We start from the raw sequence: 18,831 nt of genomic DNA, 5'->3' as shown, positions 1-18,831 counted from the left end.
GGCAGCGCAGTGTTTTATAGAAGGTTGGTCGCCGCCCCCGCCCGCGCCCGCGCCCGCGCCCGGCGCCTCCTCGTGTAAGCCACACGTGTCTATGTATGAGTTTTATGCCAGCGTGTGTGTGCACACACACCATAATTTTATCAACAGTTCGCACCTGAATTATGGTTCAAATGTTAGCATAGACTGTTCAGATTTTCATTGTAGACAACCTAGGTGCACTTTATGGTGCATCTACTTCATAAAAATATAAAAATATGAAACTAACATATGCGAAGTTGCGGGAAACTAAATTATGATAAGTTTTATGGCGGCCGGCCGGAATGTGATAAGATACGCCATGCATGCAAATTCTAAAATTAGAATAGTTACCTATACTTAGTAGTTAGGTACGTACTTGATTGCTATTTTAATCCCGCCTACTCATATCGATCATCATGATTCACGAAGTTAAAAACATCGGAAAATGTCCTTGTAGTAGAACGTTGCTAGTGGAAATTATAATAAATATTGCCATGAACCTACGACATCACTACAATTACAGAGAAAATATGTATTGGACCGAAAACAATCGTCATTAAGGTAGATGGTGTTTGAGGGGATCGGAAAAACTGTAAAAAAAGAAAGGAATTTTCTTTTCTTGGAATTTCAAAGAAAATTCTGATTCTGTGAATAATACATGTATTATTAGAGCAAAAAACGTTTGATTTGAAGTTAAGTCAACTTGTCTATTACCTATTTATTATTTAAGCACTTTTGCACCGGGATCGACAGGGAATAGTTTATTTGGATAGTTTTAAGTTTTTATTGTTATTAAGTGTTTAGTTATTAGCTATTGTAATTTTTACTATATTTTCCATTAAATAAAACTTATAGGCCGTCATTAAGCACTTTTATTTATTTATAATCAGGTCTTATAAACGTTTTCATCACACTTGCTCAGTAAGTGTGCAATTGCACGCATGCGGTATGTATGAAATTTGTACCCTATATTTTTGTATATTTTTCATTGCAAGTGTGGTCGGGAAGTTGGAAATCGAAAAATTCGCAAACCCGATTATTTTAAAATAATTTTGGAAATGCTCGCTCTGAAACAGAGAAAAAATATTAATATTGAATTATTTAGGTATTTAATATCATATGGGTGGGCAGCACTTAAATATTATTCAATACTATTGAACTACTGTGTTTGAATATAAGAACTTTAAGGAATAATAATGTAACCTATCCTTACAATAATAATTGTTTTTCCTGTACTTTATCCTTAATTAAGTTATGCGTCTGAAATAGTTCCAATTAAAAATCCCTAACTGATTAAAAATAGATTGCTTTATTGTTATTTTTTTATATATTATTTTAATACCTATCACTTCTCTAAATTACCGAATTGTATTTGATTGAAGTAAATATTAGCACTATTGCCGCTATAATAATGCTAATGTTGTAATGCATGATCTCATTAGACCTAACTCAATTAGAATCTAAATATTAATAGATTAAGAGTTTTGTTTGTAAAATTCTATAAAAAACCGGCCAAGTGCGAATTGTACTCGTGTTGCAAGGGTTCCGTACACTACAAGAAGGGCTTAAGCGCCTCCTTTTTAGTAGGAACTTAAGTCGTTAATTAATCGATATTTTGAACAAAACGAAACAGAAATGAGTTTATATGTAATATTCAAACGCGCTCACACAATTTAAAGAGATTTGGTAACTCTTTGCAGCGGTAGTGAGTGAAATTCGTAATTTGAGTTTTTTTCTTTTAAGTCCGACTTACGCTTTACTGTAGATTTCTAATAGGTTTCCCTGTAATCTATAGATTGAAAACTATCTCGTGTATTTTTTTGAAAATTTTACGCTTGGTAGTTTCGGAGATAGGGGGAATGGTCATTTTTTGCTTCAAAGAAAATTACTTTATTAAAAATTATTAAAAAAAATATTTTTGTCTATTCTATGCGGTTTATTTCCCATTGTCCTGTCATAACTAAGTTATTCTCATAAAGGGTGTGTCACACTCATAACCTACGTAACGAAGGGTGTGGTTGTCCGAGTAGTTTCCTGATAGCCGGAGGCGGGTCGCCTGCGTCACGGCGCGGCGCCGGCGCAAGCAATCTGCATCGTTGAGCTCATCCACTCTTAACTGATTCCATTGAAGTGCGCCATCCAGCTATTTAGACCAATTGTGTCTGACAAGCATATTGATATGAATTTGGCCACACGCAGTTATTGAAATTTCGGTGTAACGACTAATTTGTTTGCAGTAAGATTCAATATTGGAATGTTATACAAACCTATTATAAAACTCGAGCAACAACTTTAGCCTTTTATATAATGTTGCAGTAATATTTATTCATATATTTCGAAAAAAGAATGATACGAATGGTATTTTTTTTAACAGAAACTGATATAGTTAATGCATAAACAGGGGAATATTTTTGATTTAAAAGCGATGGGCGATGCCGGGATGCGATAAAAAACTATTTTAGCACCAAAAAACAAAATCATATGTAGATCCGACATGAATAGCGTGCGCGGCTCCACGAAAAGGAAACAAATACTCTCTGTAAAATAAGTACTCAAAAATATCACATTTTTTATTTAAAACTAACAACACCCATTGACGTCAAAACCAGCATAGTTTACAAAAAAATGCTCTACATGCCAAAACAAATGGATTGCACTATACATCCACAAACGCGATCACATCCCAATAAACAAACTCGGCGCTTGCATTTTGTCCATTGTGATGGCCTCGTTCTTTATGAGGTGCCGAAAGTATAGAGTAGAAATTTCTAGATTGCACCCACGGTAAAGCGCGTGCACCAAATCACGTGCGCTATGGTACACATAAGCATATTGAACCATTAATTTTAAACGTTGAAGCTGTGTGTTAAGAGTGATGTTCGTACAGTTTTTTTTTTTACTTAATGCATTGTGGTTTCACGATGCGTGTGATGTGTGGTTCCCGAAAGCTCGGGCCGCGCCTCCGCTTGTCACGTTTGCGGAGCTTAGCGTCACGCTGCGTCATTGACTTGCGCGTGATTACATCAGGCGACAGAATTGCGAGTGCCACAATTATAAATGCACGGTAATCCCATGTGTGTATTATGAAAGCTAAATTAAAAATAAATTCAGCCTGTAATATTTAATTTAAGAACTTATGCAAACATACCTACGTGACTTTTACTCTTTGCGGTCTCTTTATATAAAATCGACACGGCAACCGAAATAACGTGTTTTTCGCTCATATTGTGCTTTAAGTACCTAATATGATAAAGCTTTTGCCGAAAATTCTATGCAGATATTATACATAGACGAATTATCGGAAATCCATCAACAGTAATCATCCAGTTGACTGCGGCAATTTGTGTTAAGTACCGTTACACTTAAATAAATAACTACTCTAAGATATTTTAGATTATAGACCCATTATTTAAGTAGGCAAGCATTTTATGCCATTATTTCAATTTTAAAAATCATGACTCCTCTTAATTCACAAACCCTCAACCGACAATGCTTTTGAGACTAATACAATATGTAGAGTCAGTCATTATTTAATTAATACCTCTATCGCAAACTAATTGGTACACCGCTAACTGGGGCTGGCAATAGTACAGTATGATATTTTTGCACGTTGTAAAATGCTATTTTTATCTTCCTGAGCTCTAAACCAATGAACATTGGTTCAACTAATACGTCAAACCGCTACAAAGTTTGACGTGTGCGCGTGAGTGTTCTCATGTGTGCGTACGTACACGCACACTTATGTAGAGGATCCAAAATGATGTAGTGGAAAACTACCACACACTAGACTAGTCTGCATGGTCTTACTGAAATAGTCGGGCCGTACTCGAGAACATTCTTCGGAGTTATGCGTCTGCATCTATAACGGCGCTGCCACGACATTGGTCTAAGCGCGACAGCGGTGAGCGGCAGCCATACGTGCGAATGAAAAGTCCCATCGCTGTGTCTCGTTCCAATGTGTGGCCGCCGCTCACCGCTGTCGCGCTTAGACCAATGTCGTGGCTGAGCCGTAATGCTTTATGGCTGTCCAAGTGGCCATCATGTCACCTTCATAATCTTTAGTTTATTACAGTTCTCATTCTAAAATATTCTCCTAACCTATAGGTAGGTATGGTTCTCAAAATTTAAATGGATCTCATGCATATGATGCATAATACTTATAAGGTACAGCGGGGCAAATCTCGACTGGAGGGCAATTGTAGCTAATCCATTTTTTTCATTATTACACTATGATGTTGAGTTCGACATGTTTCCACTGAACACGCCTATACCATATATATCCGGTGGACACTCTATTTAATAATGCAAACATTGTAAAACATGGAAACAATGGACCAGTTACATTTGCCCCCCAATCGAGATTTGCGCCGCTGTACCTTACCCCTACATTTGTTAGACCGACGACAAAACGTAATATTTTCGGTATACGGAACCTAGAAAATAAAACCTATTTAAATATAATCCGAACAAAAGAGTTGTAAAATATTCATACGCCGAAAACTAGTTTTTATGGCCTCGTCTGCACTGAGAGAAATTTGCATTGTGAATTTAACAAGTTCGACTTGTTGCGGTTTATCCGTTTGAATCAGCCAAACGTATGTTTAAAACAATATGTGTCAGGTTGTTTTTATAAAATCGACTTGTTGATTCAAATATATTGCCGATTCAAATGACAAGTAGCTTGTTGTTTGAACCAAAGAGCACGTAGGCGCTATTTTAACCAAAAAACTTGTTGAACGAACATGAAAACTGTTTGTTTTTTCTCTCAGTGTGAGTATATTTTGTTACACTTTGGATGATTGAGCAATAAATATTGATATGGGATTAATTTATCACAATATTTATGGCAATTATAGGCAATGTATTTAATCGTACTAATTGCTTTTATCAAAGTCTAAATTCCTGATTGCGTAGGTATTCAAACGAAACCCGTAGGCTAGATTTTCAATTAAAATTACTAGCTTATAATACGAATTATTATAAAAAACTGTTTTTACAAAAAAAACGGACAATATTCGTGTATTTTTCATTCTCTGCTTACTTTTATTTTGCTTTCGTCACCAAAAATGTTTTTAATCATAGTTCGAAAGTTATATATATTCAAAAATATCAAAACACTTTTTTCGCGAGACCGAGTGAAAGACCAAGACTGAACTAAATTGGTACAGTAGCATCGAAAGTTAGTGCGTTTTCACATTATCCGATCCGATATCGGATGTCGTACCGATATCCCATACATTCCAGGCGCCATCTTGGATGTTTTCTATTGAAATTCTTCCGACATCCGATATCAGATCGGATAATGTGAAAACGCACTTGGGGGGTCCAACTATGTGTCAAAAGTAAGGTCTTTTACTAAAATATGTACTCTAAAAACATTCAGTCGAATTGAGAACCTCCTCCTTCTTTGAAGTCGGTTAAAAAGAAGAAATAGGCTACTTTTCTCCTAGTCAAACCAGCTTCTTTTTAAGAACTGTCAAAACGAATTTCAACGTCTTGCTAATATGCAATTGATATGTATGAAATGGAATGGAGTGACGTCACGGTCAACTCAGTTACTTTATATATTTCTACCTGACTTTTTAAATAGAAATTGGATTTAAAATAACTTCTATCCATGTTATTCTTATATTTATCTGATGCTTTATTTCGTGCATTGTATAAAATATTTTATTTTAAGTACAGTCAAGTTCCCTAATTAGAAAAAAACTGATGCTGGAAATAAATGCGCTTCGCTAAGATAATATATAATATACTTACCGTCGTTGCGCTCATAGAATGACTCAAAAGAAAATTTGAAATTCTAGAGAAATTAAATAAGTTGATTGTGCAGCTTCATTTTACAAACACGTAATTTTACTTTCTAATTGTTCAAAACAGGTTATGTACTGTTTTTGTCTAATTACTTTAAAATCACTCTCTTCTCTCATATTACCGTCGTTTTTTTATTTTGTTATTGTGTTCACTAGGTTGCCTTAAAAACGAGTATTAAGATAGGTATTAAAGATGTACCTAAAACTCGTTAAGTTTTTCTTTGACACAGTAAACTATATCTATTTTAATTTATGTTTTAGGGCTCTACTATTTTTGTCCGAATAGTGCTCCTTCATCATAATATATTTTAAGTAAATTTACATCTACCTTTTTATCCATCTCCTACTTAGATGATGTTTCCGTATTCAAAAGTCGTAGACCTAACGAAATCCCATACATAGCAATCAGTATTTGCGTGAAAGAACATTCATTCATACTATATTTATTCATAGTCTCACTTTCAAATAATATATACATATTACAATTGATATATGGAAAACATACAATGATTATATTGTTAATATTTGCAATGAGTAACGTGTAACTCATCAGGTGTTTTATGCACAAATGTGTTGTATGTTATCACCCGCCATGTATGGAAAATTTTGAATCAGACATTTATCACAATTTACCCGATAAGATAAAACACTCCCGAAAGGATAGACGCGTGATACATTATGACTGCATTTTGTTATCTTTTATCGTTCCATCTCGGAAATGTACTGAAATTACGTTAAATCGTTGCGTATTATTTTTTCGACACCAAAATGTGTGAGTTGTCTTGGATTGACGCTTTATAGCCGGTCACTCGTTTCTGATGATCTTGGTCCGTTGAAGTCGTAGTTATGATGGTTTCCCTATTTCCTCTGCAAACATTTTGGTCTGTAACTGTCCATTTGGCAGACTTATATCTTAATACCTAGATTTTTAATTGTGTATAACCAGATTGAGATCTGATGTTTCTCTCACACCATGACCTAAGATTGAAAGCCGTGTAAGGAAATGTGAGTCTTTGCGATATCATGCAAGCAAGATTTCTTGACGATCTCATGCTAGCAGATCTCATAGCATAGCTTAGAGCGATTTCTTTACCGGCAAACTAACACAGCTTTAAAATCCGATTTATATAATTTTTATTTTTTGACGACCGGTCTGGCGCAGTCGGTAGTGACCCTGCCTGCTACGCCGCGGTCCCGGGTTCGAATCCCGGTAAGGGCATTTATTTGTGTGATGAGCACAGATATTTGTTCCTGAGTCATGGATGTTTTCTACGTATATAAGTATTTATATATTATATATATCGTTGTCTGAGTACCCACAACACAAGCCTTCTTGAGCTTACCGTGGGCCTCAGTCAATCTGTGTAAAAAATGTCCTATAATATTTATTTATTTATTTTATTTCAATGCAACAGCAGTGCTGTTATAATATTTACATTCCTTGGACTTCTTTCAGTGTGTTATTAAAGGTTCAATTTTTAAACACATACCTACCTACAGCCAAAAATGAGATAAGTAATGTTATAAAATACGTCTGTTGACATGACACTCTTTTAAAAAACGCATTTAGTATATCTGTGTAACTAACCTTCTGCGGTCTGCCGTACTAGACAACTTTAATCCTCTATATACACATCAGTAGGCCTAGCACATGATGGCCGCGGGAGTATGTCGCCGCGAGATAGATGACACGTCTTTGTCTAATTGTATTAATGACATAAGGACAGGTAGTCTATCTCGCGGCGACATACTCTCGCGGCCATCATGTGCTAAGCCTGCAGCCTACGTCAACATGTGTAAACATACTTCACGCTCCAAGGTAGACAATACATTAAGATAGATGTATACAAATTACATGAAGATAGATAGATGTATTTTTCGTCTTAGGTACCTATTTTTATTATAGCAGGAAAATATTCACATATATACATATTTTTGACTTCAATTCAAATACTTGTATCGAGCCAAAAATATGTATTTGTCTATAAGCAATAATTTACATTTAGAACATGAAAAAAGTTGGTCTTTAGACAAATTCTTAATTGTCGTCACAAAACTGACATCGAGTTAATTTTTGTTAACAACTGTCACTAATTTTGGGTCCCAATTTCTGAAAATGCCCTTTAGAACCGTTAGATTAAAGCACGTCCCATTTATTGCGGCCTTCGAAAAGTTTATTTTTGCAACTGACTGTACCAAAATATTAAAAATATTTACTTTATGTATCTGTTTTGGTGTACCTACATGTACCTAATATTTAGTATTTAGATGGCTGCTGATCGATAGGTAAATTATAAACTAGATTAACCTTGGTTACTTAGGTTTCAGGTCATTGTGCACTGGTGCAGTATCCAGGGCAATCAATACCTATTACTTTACTAACGTATGCGAGAAGCCTGTTTTTAACCCCCGACGCAAAACGACGGGGTGTTATAAGTTTGACGTGTCTGTCGGTGTGTGTCTGTCTATGGCATCGTAGCTCTCGAACGGATGAACCGATTTAGATTTAGTTTTTTTGTTAGAAAGCTGAATTAGTCGGGGGTGTTCTTATTAGCTATGTTTGATCGAAATCGGTCCACGATGTCGGTTTTTTTTTTCAAAATTTAAATTTTGTGGTTAGGTTAGTTAGTTGATGATGTATTAAAAAATAAAATAGTTTTGATATTCCGTTTTAATTAGCCCTAAGGTTGTTTCGAGTTTATTGGAGTTAGGTTCATTTAAAATGAATGTCGTCCTTGTCACTATATTTAACATTGATCGATCATTTAGTCGCCGGTTTGCCTCCAAACCTAGCTATTGTAATAAATATAATCTAAAGTCGAAAGATCTTTTTAAATTTCAAAAGCAAAATTAACTAATAGTGTAATAACCTCCAATGAGTTATTAGATGACTAACTGTTCACTCGTTGTCTAGCTTATACCTACGCATGTCATTATGAAGGAGATACGAGAGAGGATTACTCAGTCGCTAGCGAAAAATTATGTCACTGTCAAAGTCGTATTAAGGATATTGATTGTCATTTTTTATTTAGTTTCGGAGCTAAATTCCGGTGCCACATAAACTATCTCGTCTAATACATGTTCCTAACGATGAAATAGAAATAGGCAATGACACCGACAGTTGAGTTCCAAGAGATTACTTGGAATTGCATTACTATGCGAGCTTCTAACCACTTTGCACCACGCATTCTAATTGATTTCCAGAAATTGCTAATTGGCTATTAAAGTGTGGTGCTACACTGGTAATTGTCACATTACACCAACGATTAGACCCCTATTGCATGGAAAACTGTTGTTAATTTAGATCTTGAGAATATAATGTAAATGTTTTCACGTTAAAAATCCTTAAAAAGGTGTAGACATTAGGTACCTACCTAACCATATTTTTACAGCTTTTACATATGATGATATCTTCTCATAGCGGTCATTCTGTTGCATCCCTCGGAGCCAAGAGTGGTGATTTTTCTCCTCCCCTTGGCAAAGTCTTCCGTTATTCTTTCATTATTTAGTGCCAGAATAGGTAACATCATGTCTCGTAACGCCCAGCTCCAGCCACTCCAGCCGCGACGCTCGTTGTTATCGACAGCTTTTCGCCATTTTCCGAGCCCAGGTGAAAGCGCCATAAGATCGGATCGGACTGATAGCATTGAACACAAAGAATTAACTAGTTTTATGTATTAACAATCATAAATGTGGATCTGGTTTAATTCTCCATAAGTTACATATCATAATACGGCGGAATCCCGCGCTGTTAATTCCCGAATACATAAAGTATTATTATACCTACAAGTATTATAAAAATAAAGGAATGTTAGAATCACATCAGCAAAAATATGTTTTCAAGTAGATACCTAAGTAGATAAGGAAAACATTTTTTCCAAATGTATATAATGATTAATGAATGGACAGATCTGCTCAAAATACTACTTTAAAGGCTGGCTCGGCGGCCAATTCGGCCGAACTCCTCAAGCGGCGCAAGTATGCAACCATTAATAGTGGTTGCATATTTGAGCCGTTTGGGGTTGAGACCCTGGGGCCCTGGGGGGAAGGCGCCCACAGGGTCTTCAAAGAATGCAGCCGCAAGCTTGTGGAATTGACACGTGACCAGAGGGCTGGGTCATATCTGGCACAGCGGATCAGCATTGCCATACAACGTGGCAATGCTGCCAGCCTTCTGGGCACGTTGCCAGTGGACGGCGATTTGGGGCAAGTCTTTTATTTATAGTTTATTTATAAGTTTAGATTTTAGTTTTAGTTTGTAGTTTTATTTAAGGACCTATTTTATTTTTTTATTATTATGTATTTGTAATGTAATTTTATAGTAGGTGTGTGTATTTTAAAATGTCGATGCGGTGTTGATCATAGATTTAACGATAGGTATATTTGCCATGATGAGCGACCTCGAATTAGGATTAAATTGCCAACTTCATTAAAGGTTTTATTGGGATCAATGAGTCTTTTAAGTTGATTGGCGTAACTATTATAATTATCTGTACTAATTGCTTATGATTTGACTGTAAACAAACCAATCTACCATAATTTCTCCTTAACTACGTACCTAACCTAACTTCTCTAAGAGTAGAGTTTAGGTAGACACTTGCTGACAATTTGTCCTGAGTTTAAATAAACAACCGACTCCTCACAAAAATTTCTTAGGTACATAAATTTAGAACAGAATTCAGAGTAAACTAACGGCTGAATCAATTTCTCAATGTCAATGTAATTGTCAACCCTAGCTTTGAACCACTGCAAGGAAAATCGTTTTCATGAAAAATCTGTAGACATCCGCTTGAGAGCAACAATGCTGAGGACAGGCATGAATCTCAAACTTTGATTCAAGCAACCTTTGATTGATTCAACCAAAAGATCACATGATCTTAATCACATCACATGAAAACGATCTGTGTTTTATTTACTTACACATGTCACATGGCGTGACAGGAATAATCTTAGACCTGATTTCCACAACATGTTTATTTGGTGACGTCAATTAGGACATCTGGAACCAAACGAAATTCCACATTTTTCATCCTGCGCGATAAGGACGGCAGGCAAATTTAGAAAATAACCATGTCAAAACAGGGACTTTGAACGTAATTTCCATAAAAGCAGCTTACGAGTCGTTTCGTGTCACATGTGCTTACTGAATTTACCTTCTGCATTCAAATTGCAAGTTTCAATCCATTGCAAGGCCGACGAATGCCAACGACCGTCCTCCAAGCCATCTGACTGTTATCATCTCAAGCGCATCGCCTCACACGACCAGTTACAATTGATCATTACGATTCTTGAAGTCATTTGCAACCAGAGATCATACTTGTACTGGCCTTTGGCAGTGCGCTTAGTGATGGAATAACAGATTTTGGCGCTTCGTTGCGTAATGAAGGTCAAGGCAGCCCTTCCACAAATATGTACATTTAAATAACATGATCCTCACTACACTACTGCTTGTTCCGGTCTTGAGAAATATCGGACGGCTGTTACAAGCACTATAAGAATGTTTGAAAAAAATTAAGTATTTATATCTCGGTCATGATATGTTATGCTATATGCAAAAGTTAGCTTACTCTTAGCTTGTGCAGATGCAAGATGGTAAAAACTTCGCTAGTTGTTATTTATAAAACTTATTTTTGGTATACCTGATGCGTTGAGAAATGGCAATTTTATATATTTTTCTCTACATTTCTTTGATCGCATGCGTTCAACGCTGCGTTTAACGCATGGTATAATAGACGCGAAAGGTTACCTCACATTTCTCCAGCACAAAACCAACGTGACTGAAATGCCAAAAGAGGTTAAACAGTGTCGTTCTGATGCGTAATTCATCACATGGATCACGATATTCACGATTCCTAGTTCGATGATTAATTGGAAATAGCATTATATTTTCATGATCATGACTCAATGTAAACACAGTTTATGTATACAGGTGATTAGTTGATTACTGATTACCGTTTTGACGACGTGTTTATAAAAGCCTAAACTGAACGTAATGGATGTATCGCGGTTCTCCAGTCTGAAATTGTCAATGTCTGTTTATAACATTCTTCAATTCCTTCCATTTTTGATTTGTCTTCCTACAAATTCTAACCATCTTTCCTGTCTTTCATAAATAAGGATCATTGGGTATGGTATGGGTAGGTCAATCGATTAAATGCGTTTTTGACTATATTTCTTTTTTTATTTATTTATCTTAAAAACAATCATACTATTATCCTAGATGGAGAGTCGCTATCATTGTAGCTACGCCAAATCGTTTAACAAGGCTGGCGAGCGCGCAGAGGCTTCATAAAATATATACTACCACAGTATCATTAGTTTCAGGGTGTTTTTAAAGACATGGCAATAAAAATAATTATACGAATCATTTATATAGACGCGTCGCCGTATGGAACAAAAAAAAGAATCAAATAGTCTTACTGACTACATATGTCAGGTATAAATAAAAATAAATATTGGGGACACCTTGCACAACAGATCAACTTAGCCCCAAACTAGGCAATGCTTGTACTATGGGTGCTAGGCGACGATATACATAGTTATATGGATAAATACATACTTATGTACATAAAATAAAAAAACCGGCCAAGTGCGAGTCGGACTAGCCCACCGAGGGTTCCGTACAAACTTTCATTCAAACTACCTAGTAAAAATAATCTCATATTTTCATATAACTCTAATGACTTGACTAGAAGACAAAAGTATAGGCACTAATGAGTATTATTGTGTATAGCGCCATCTCCCGGTCAATTTGCTAACTAATTTGCGCGACCTGGTTTTTCAGGGATAATTCTTTATAATGTTAACCGATTCAAACAGTTTTTACTTTATTGGACAGAAGATGGTTTACGTAATATCTCGTATTAATTTGAAGTACGATATACATCCGCAAGGGTGGATAAATTGAAAGTAAAAATCTGAAAGTTTTTTGTGAATTAAAAAAAAGTATTCAAAATACAAACACGATTATATTTTTCCTGTAATATTTAGCATAAAACCAATGTTTACTAAAATTTTCATAATTTTTCGTTGGTAAACTTCGGAGATAAGGGGGGGAACGGTATTTTTTTTTACATTTTCCTTCAAAATTCTTTTTTTTCCACAACAAAAAAATTATAAAAAATAGCTTATTTACGTTCAATTTGAGCTCTTTCCAACGATACCCCACTTGACCTAGTAACTTGAAATTTACAGTTTGCCCCCCTTTCATTTTGGCCATTTTCTACAATTAAAATTAATATATTTAAAAAAAATATACTTTCTATTTGTAGAGGTTTACAATGTTCACAACTATTCCAAATTTCAAGTTGATAGCATTAGTAGTTCTCGAGATATTTAGGAATGTGACAGACGGACAGACAGACGGACAGAGTCGCACCATAAGGGTTCCTGTTGTACCTTTTTGGTACGGAACCCTAAAAAATATCCATGACTCAGGAACAAATATTTGTGCTCATCACACAAATAAACCCCCTTACCGGGATTCGAACCTGGGACCGCGGCTTAGCAGGCAGGGTAACTACGCGCTAGGCCAGACCGGTCGTCAAAACCAGGTCGGTAGGTATGTTAGTTGAGTTCAAGTTATAGTATGATTATTATCATTTCATACTGATCTAAAATCAAATTAGTTTTAGAATCACAGAGTTGCAGTTAAGAACCATTATTATGTACATAAATAATTTATATTTATAGTCTTGATGAGCATAGGTAAGGGTCCCCCCACATCTAGCGTCTCGCGAGCGTCGCGTCGGGCCAACTGTATGGGCAAAGCCTGACGCCGCGTCGACGTCGCGTCAACGCGGCGTCTTTTTCCATACAGTTGGCCCGACGCGACGCTCGCGAGACGCTAGATGTGGGGGAACCCTAATGTTCACGTGGTTGCTTCTTCTGCTATTTGTATTATAATTACCCGTGATAGTCATTAATGTCATTATTCTATTAAATCTATAGTATTTAATACCAATAATTATAGTTGAACGAGGGTATAATTGCTGGCACTTAGCTGTCACCATGAACCATAAATAATTATGATTATGTAAAACCACCTCAGCGTATTGATGGCAGCATTATCAACACACAGTTAAAAAATAGGCATAGGTACAGTAAAACGCGCTTAATCACTATTTCATAGAAGGTGGCAGTGGCAGCCTGGCAGCTGTGGCCACCGCGATACCCTAGCTAGCCCCACTAGCCAGTTCAGCAGTCGAGTTTTGTATTTTTGGTGAAGGTTTGTTATATTAATTTGTGTATTTAGTTTTTCTCTCTCAATCTCATTTCTCATTTGACTCATTTTTCTGCATGTTATAAAACTGTGTTCGCGAATTTTTCGATAGACTCAAAACACAAAAACTACTAAACGGATATTTATGCGTTTTTCACTTATGTAGGAATAGAGTGATTCTTGAGTAATGTTTAAGGTTTTGTTATTATAAATTGATTATTAAAACATGACTATATGTGCTAAAAGTCGGTAAAAATGACGCTGCTTAAGAGCTTCAATCGAAAACCCTTCCCGTAAGTACCGATCGACTTATAACGTATAACGACGTATAACGCTCTTATACATAAATTGGACAGTGTTATGGAATAAGCGATCAAGCGACAGTTAGTTGAAATCGAGAAAATGAGCTAGAAAGATTTGAAATTTGAATCAGTTGTTTGTAAGTTCATTTATAAAGTAAAAAAGTTAATTTTGACATTGAACCTATAAAAGTGTTCATAATTTAAATAGATAAAAAAAATAACACCATACCTATTCAAGTTTCGAAGTTATTAACGTTTTTCCGCTTGATTCTTTATTGAACTAATACTGGGATGAGGTTAATTTATTTCGTCGTAGCGTACTATGAGACATATTTTGTCGCTTGATTCTTTAATGCAAATTGTTAGAGGTAAAGTGAATACTGGAATAAAATAACATTCCATATATTTGAGTAAATAGTGCTATTGTAAATAAATGAAAAACAATGTTTTCCTCCACAATGATTAGGACTAATCCGTCTAACAATTTAGTTTTGTTCTCCAATCAACTTTTTTTAATAAATGTCAAAAAAATCAGCATATATGGCAAAATTGGCATTGTAACTAATAATAATTCATTAGTACTAGCCAGAATTACACACATAAGATATTATGATATAACAAAACCTCTTGATACTCAGTTCTCATTAAGCGAAATATCCTGCAATTTCAAATATGTAACAACGAATTAAACGACACTATTAGGGCGGTTAAATCGATATTGCGTTTATAAATCATCAAAACTTTAAACCAAAACGAATTAATAACATTTTTATGGCGTTTAACTCGATTTTGCGATTTAGAATATACGCTTATTATAATTTGTAAAAGTAAATTTGGCGTTCAATTCGTTTTTACGTAACGACTTAGTACACAGGGCCATACAAATTTTAACGTGTCGCTTGATTCTACCCCTTAAAATAAGGCTGTAAGCATGATTTTTCAACAAATAAATAGTCAATACTATAGATTATCACATTTATATCCGAACTGCATTCATAACTTTTTTTCGGATTTTGGCGCTTAGTTCGCTATTCCATAACACCGTCCAATTTATATCAAAAAATATGTTGTTTTATTTGAAAAAGCAAAAAAATTGACCAGTCCCGAAAGTACCGAAAATCCCGAAATCCCGCCATATTGCTTCGCCGAAAATCCCGGTTCTTTGAAACAGTACCGGTACTGCAATCCCTAATCAACACCACGAGCTGCCTCAAGGCCGCTGGATGATCAGTATAAGGTGCCCGGTCGTCCTTCATAAACTTCATAATACCTACTTACCTATTACATATAAGATATCTTCATCATAGTTCTTGATATCTAACCCTTTACCACCGAAGGTAACAAAAACTTCTCCGAGAGTCAAATTGAATACATACAGTAAATATCATTTCTAAGATATCTTATGGAGTCATGTCAACTTAAGTTGGCAAAAATTCAGATAACCCCGCCTGTGGAAGGATTAACGTCATATAAGCACTTTCGTTAAAAATAATATTTACCTTTTCCCGCAGTACTCTCGTCCAATAAATTTACGTCCTGATACTAGATTAGCCCGTCCAAACTCAGACATGAAAATGGTCCACTCTGGTCCATTCGGCATGTCAGTAAATATTTTTAACAAAATCCCAAAGTCTATACAGGAAGAAACTAATATAAACAGATTTAAATATAAATTGAAACAATATTTAATTAGTAAAGCCTATTATTGTGTTCAAGAATTTTTAAATGAATTCTATTTTAGTTAAGTAATAAAGTATGTTTTACTTAGTTTTAAAGTATGTAGTACATTTTACTTAGTTTTAAAGACTATATTATATATTATATTTGAAGATTAAACATTACCTATATTGCTATGCCCTCACAGGGTTCATGTTGAGACTGTACTTAGCTTAAGACCTTATTATGTACACATGAAACGCAATAAATATTTGAGTATTGAGTATTAGACGTTTCAAATAACACCTGCATATGACTCTTCTGCTTCAACCTAGCGTTTTCCCGGCCTAGCGCCAGGGTCCGCTTTCCTGCTCAGCCTTCTCCACTTTGCCCGGTCTTCGGCATCCTGAGGTGAGAGATTGTTCTCTTCCATGTCCGCTGTCACGACGTCTAGCCAGCGCTTCTTAGGCCTACCGCGGCCGCGTGACCTAGGGCCTTAAAGTTTTGTATGACTATCTGAATTCATTTGCAAGTAGAGGTATGTACCTATTTGTTTGTAAATAAAAACGCTTTACCGTTGAATTCTACGAGTGAATTTCTAAATGTAAATCCAGTACTTATAAGAGAACATTTTACACTAATTAGGCCTTTATTGGTCGTTCACTTCCCATATAAGTCGGAACATATAAGGGGCTCAAAAACATTAGCCATACCACTTAACTGGTAAATCTAAGAATATATTTACTAGTACTTAACGTGTATTTAAGATTGCTCAGGTTTAATCGATTACTACTCCTTAATTAAACTTTCTTAGTCGCCTAAGCGACTTGTAGTCGTCTAGTTCGCTCAGACGTGTCGGGCACACCTTCACACTAGCATATGCTGATAGATTAGGTCCGTCGATGGCGCCAGGAACTTCTGCATTTGCATTGCTTACCGAGCACATAGCACTTCAGAGGAACCAAAGAACGAGATCCTTAATCTACATCATTTGCAGCTGCAAGCAAATGGGCTTTACTTTCAATTTCTCTACCGATATGTCTTGTCACTCCTTCAAGATGCTCTTTTTCGGCTATATGTCAGAGCCCAATATTTTTTCCCATACCCCTAATCTTGTTTATCATCGCTAACCACTAACATCGATAAATAGAAAATAGTTTTCTGCTGCTTTATCGCTCTTAAACATTTTGAGAGACAACTTGCAGTTCTCCCTTTTCGAAATTGGTGGAAGTCTGGAAGGCTCCATTAGAAAGCAACGAAGCCAGCCCTGTTATTTAATGCAACTCCGCTATAAACTAAGGTGCATTAGGTTAATTCCGAAAGTCGTCTAATTTCGAAAGTCGCGTAAAAATCACCATTACTTCCATCATATCAAGATTCCCCTTTCGAAATTACCCGAGCATTCGTAATCAATTCATTAGCACCTTACTACTTTTTATTTATTCATGAACCTATTTGTTTTTAACTCTGTGTCACAGTTAATCCGGCGTGAGTATTCATATCGAACTTCACACTAACGCTGGTTTATCTGAAGCCATTTTCTCAGTAAGCGATTATACTCACAGCCCATGTCCCATAACCGATCCAGCTAGGGGCGATCGTACTGCATTCTGCGTATTTATTTATAGCGTGCGACCCGCCTATCGGAACGCCAAGAAAAACCTTGCTTCTATACTTGATCTTGGATGCTTGGGCACTGAGTAACCCGCTTTAAAAGGATCTCCTACATAATCGATGCAACGATGTTGTTCCGTAACATGTCCATACCAAAAATAAACTCCAGTGTATTCTGGTCTTAGGTCTATAAGTAGAGGCATCGAACTAGAAAAACTATAGATGTTTGACTATAACCCCACATTAGTTCCGCAAGAGACTCAACTAAACTGTACTTAAATACATATGTAATTATGTACGTATATTTGGCATGCCTGGCTGGCTGTCCATAGAAAATCAGACCATAAAGTAGGAACCGACGTAAAATGCCTTGAACTTGTATTAGCACAAATTATCTTATCTATAAACTAAGGTTTGCTTAGATGGTTTAATGCTTACCCATTAGCTTAAGATAGGTTATGGTATTATTATGTGGCGAGATATTTAGCACGAGGCAGAACATTCGTTATCTACATTGCAATGTACTTAAATGAAACTTTTAAGCGCGCAAAAACATTTTTTGTATTGTCTGGATTAAGTAGATAAATAGCATAAAGATTGCAAAGTACCAATCTAACCTATTTAGGGGCATTCCACGAGAATGTCGCTTACGACATGCAATTCTTCTAATACTTCTGAAGACGCTAAGAAAGCGAAGTTGTGTCTGAAAACCTTTCATGACCTGGTTAACCAATTGGCAGTATTTTCTCGAGCTTGGATTTGATTGATATAGCTGCCATTCAAGGCAAAAGCATGTCGTAGACGACATTCTCGTGGAATTCCCCTTTATTAAAAAGATAACCCGAATTCCCACATAATTGTTTGAATACGTACCTAAATAATTACCTGTTTCATCTATGTATTGTGTTGTGACGATGACGTTCGATTTCTACCACTCAGTAAACGTCACAGCTTGCAACAATTATCTCCATCTAAGGAATGCCTTGCTATTAGCAATTCCTTAGGAAATACAATTTAATATAATTAACCCACGTCAATGACGATGATGCGGAAAGCGATCGGGAGGCGTATTCGAATTTAGCAAGATTTTAAACGGATATGATGTCCATCTTAGCTCGTCTTATGTCTGTACTATTACAAGCAAGAGGTACCGAGAATCGAGATGTTTTGCAAGTTGTTATCATATTTTTAAATTCTGAATAGGTAA

At 35.9% G+C, this 18,831-nt stretch overlaps 1 protein-coding gene across 2 annotated transcripts in view; it reads left to right on the top strand.

Moving 5' to 3' along the window:
- The window catches only part of LOC125225079 (RING-box protein 2), a 53,571-nt gene that overhangs the window by 12,742 nt on the left and 21,998 nt on the right, over positions 1–18,831 (top strand). The window contains exon 2 of one of the 2 annotated variants that reach the window (XM_048128605.1): positions 1,268–1,275. The exons of the other annotated variant lie outside the window; for it this stretch is intronic. Coding sequence (XP_047984562.1) covers positions 1,268–1,275 — 8 coding nt within the window. The remainder of the gene's footprint in view (positions 1–1,267; positions 1,276–18,831) is intronic. 2 annotated transcript variants of the gene reach the window in all.

Source organism: Leguminivora glycinivorella, chromosome 4, assembly GCF_023078275.1.
Source record: "Leguminivora glycinivorella isolate SPB_JAAS2020 chromosome 4, LegGlyc_1.1, whole genome shotgun sequence".
Classification (NCBI taxonomy): Eukaryota; Metazoa; Arthropoda; class Insecta; order Lepidoptera; family Tortricidae; genus Leguminivora; species Leguminivora glycinivorella.
Note: the sequence above shows the minus strand (reverse complement) of the source record. Positions and strands in the feature narration are given on the sequence as shown.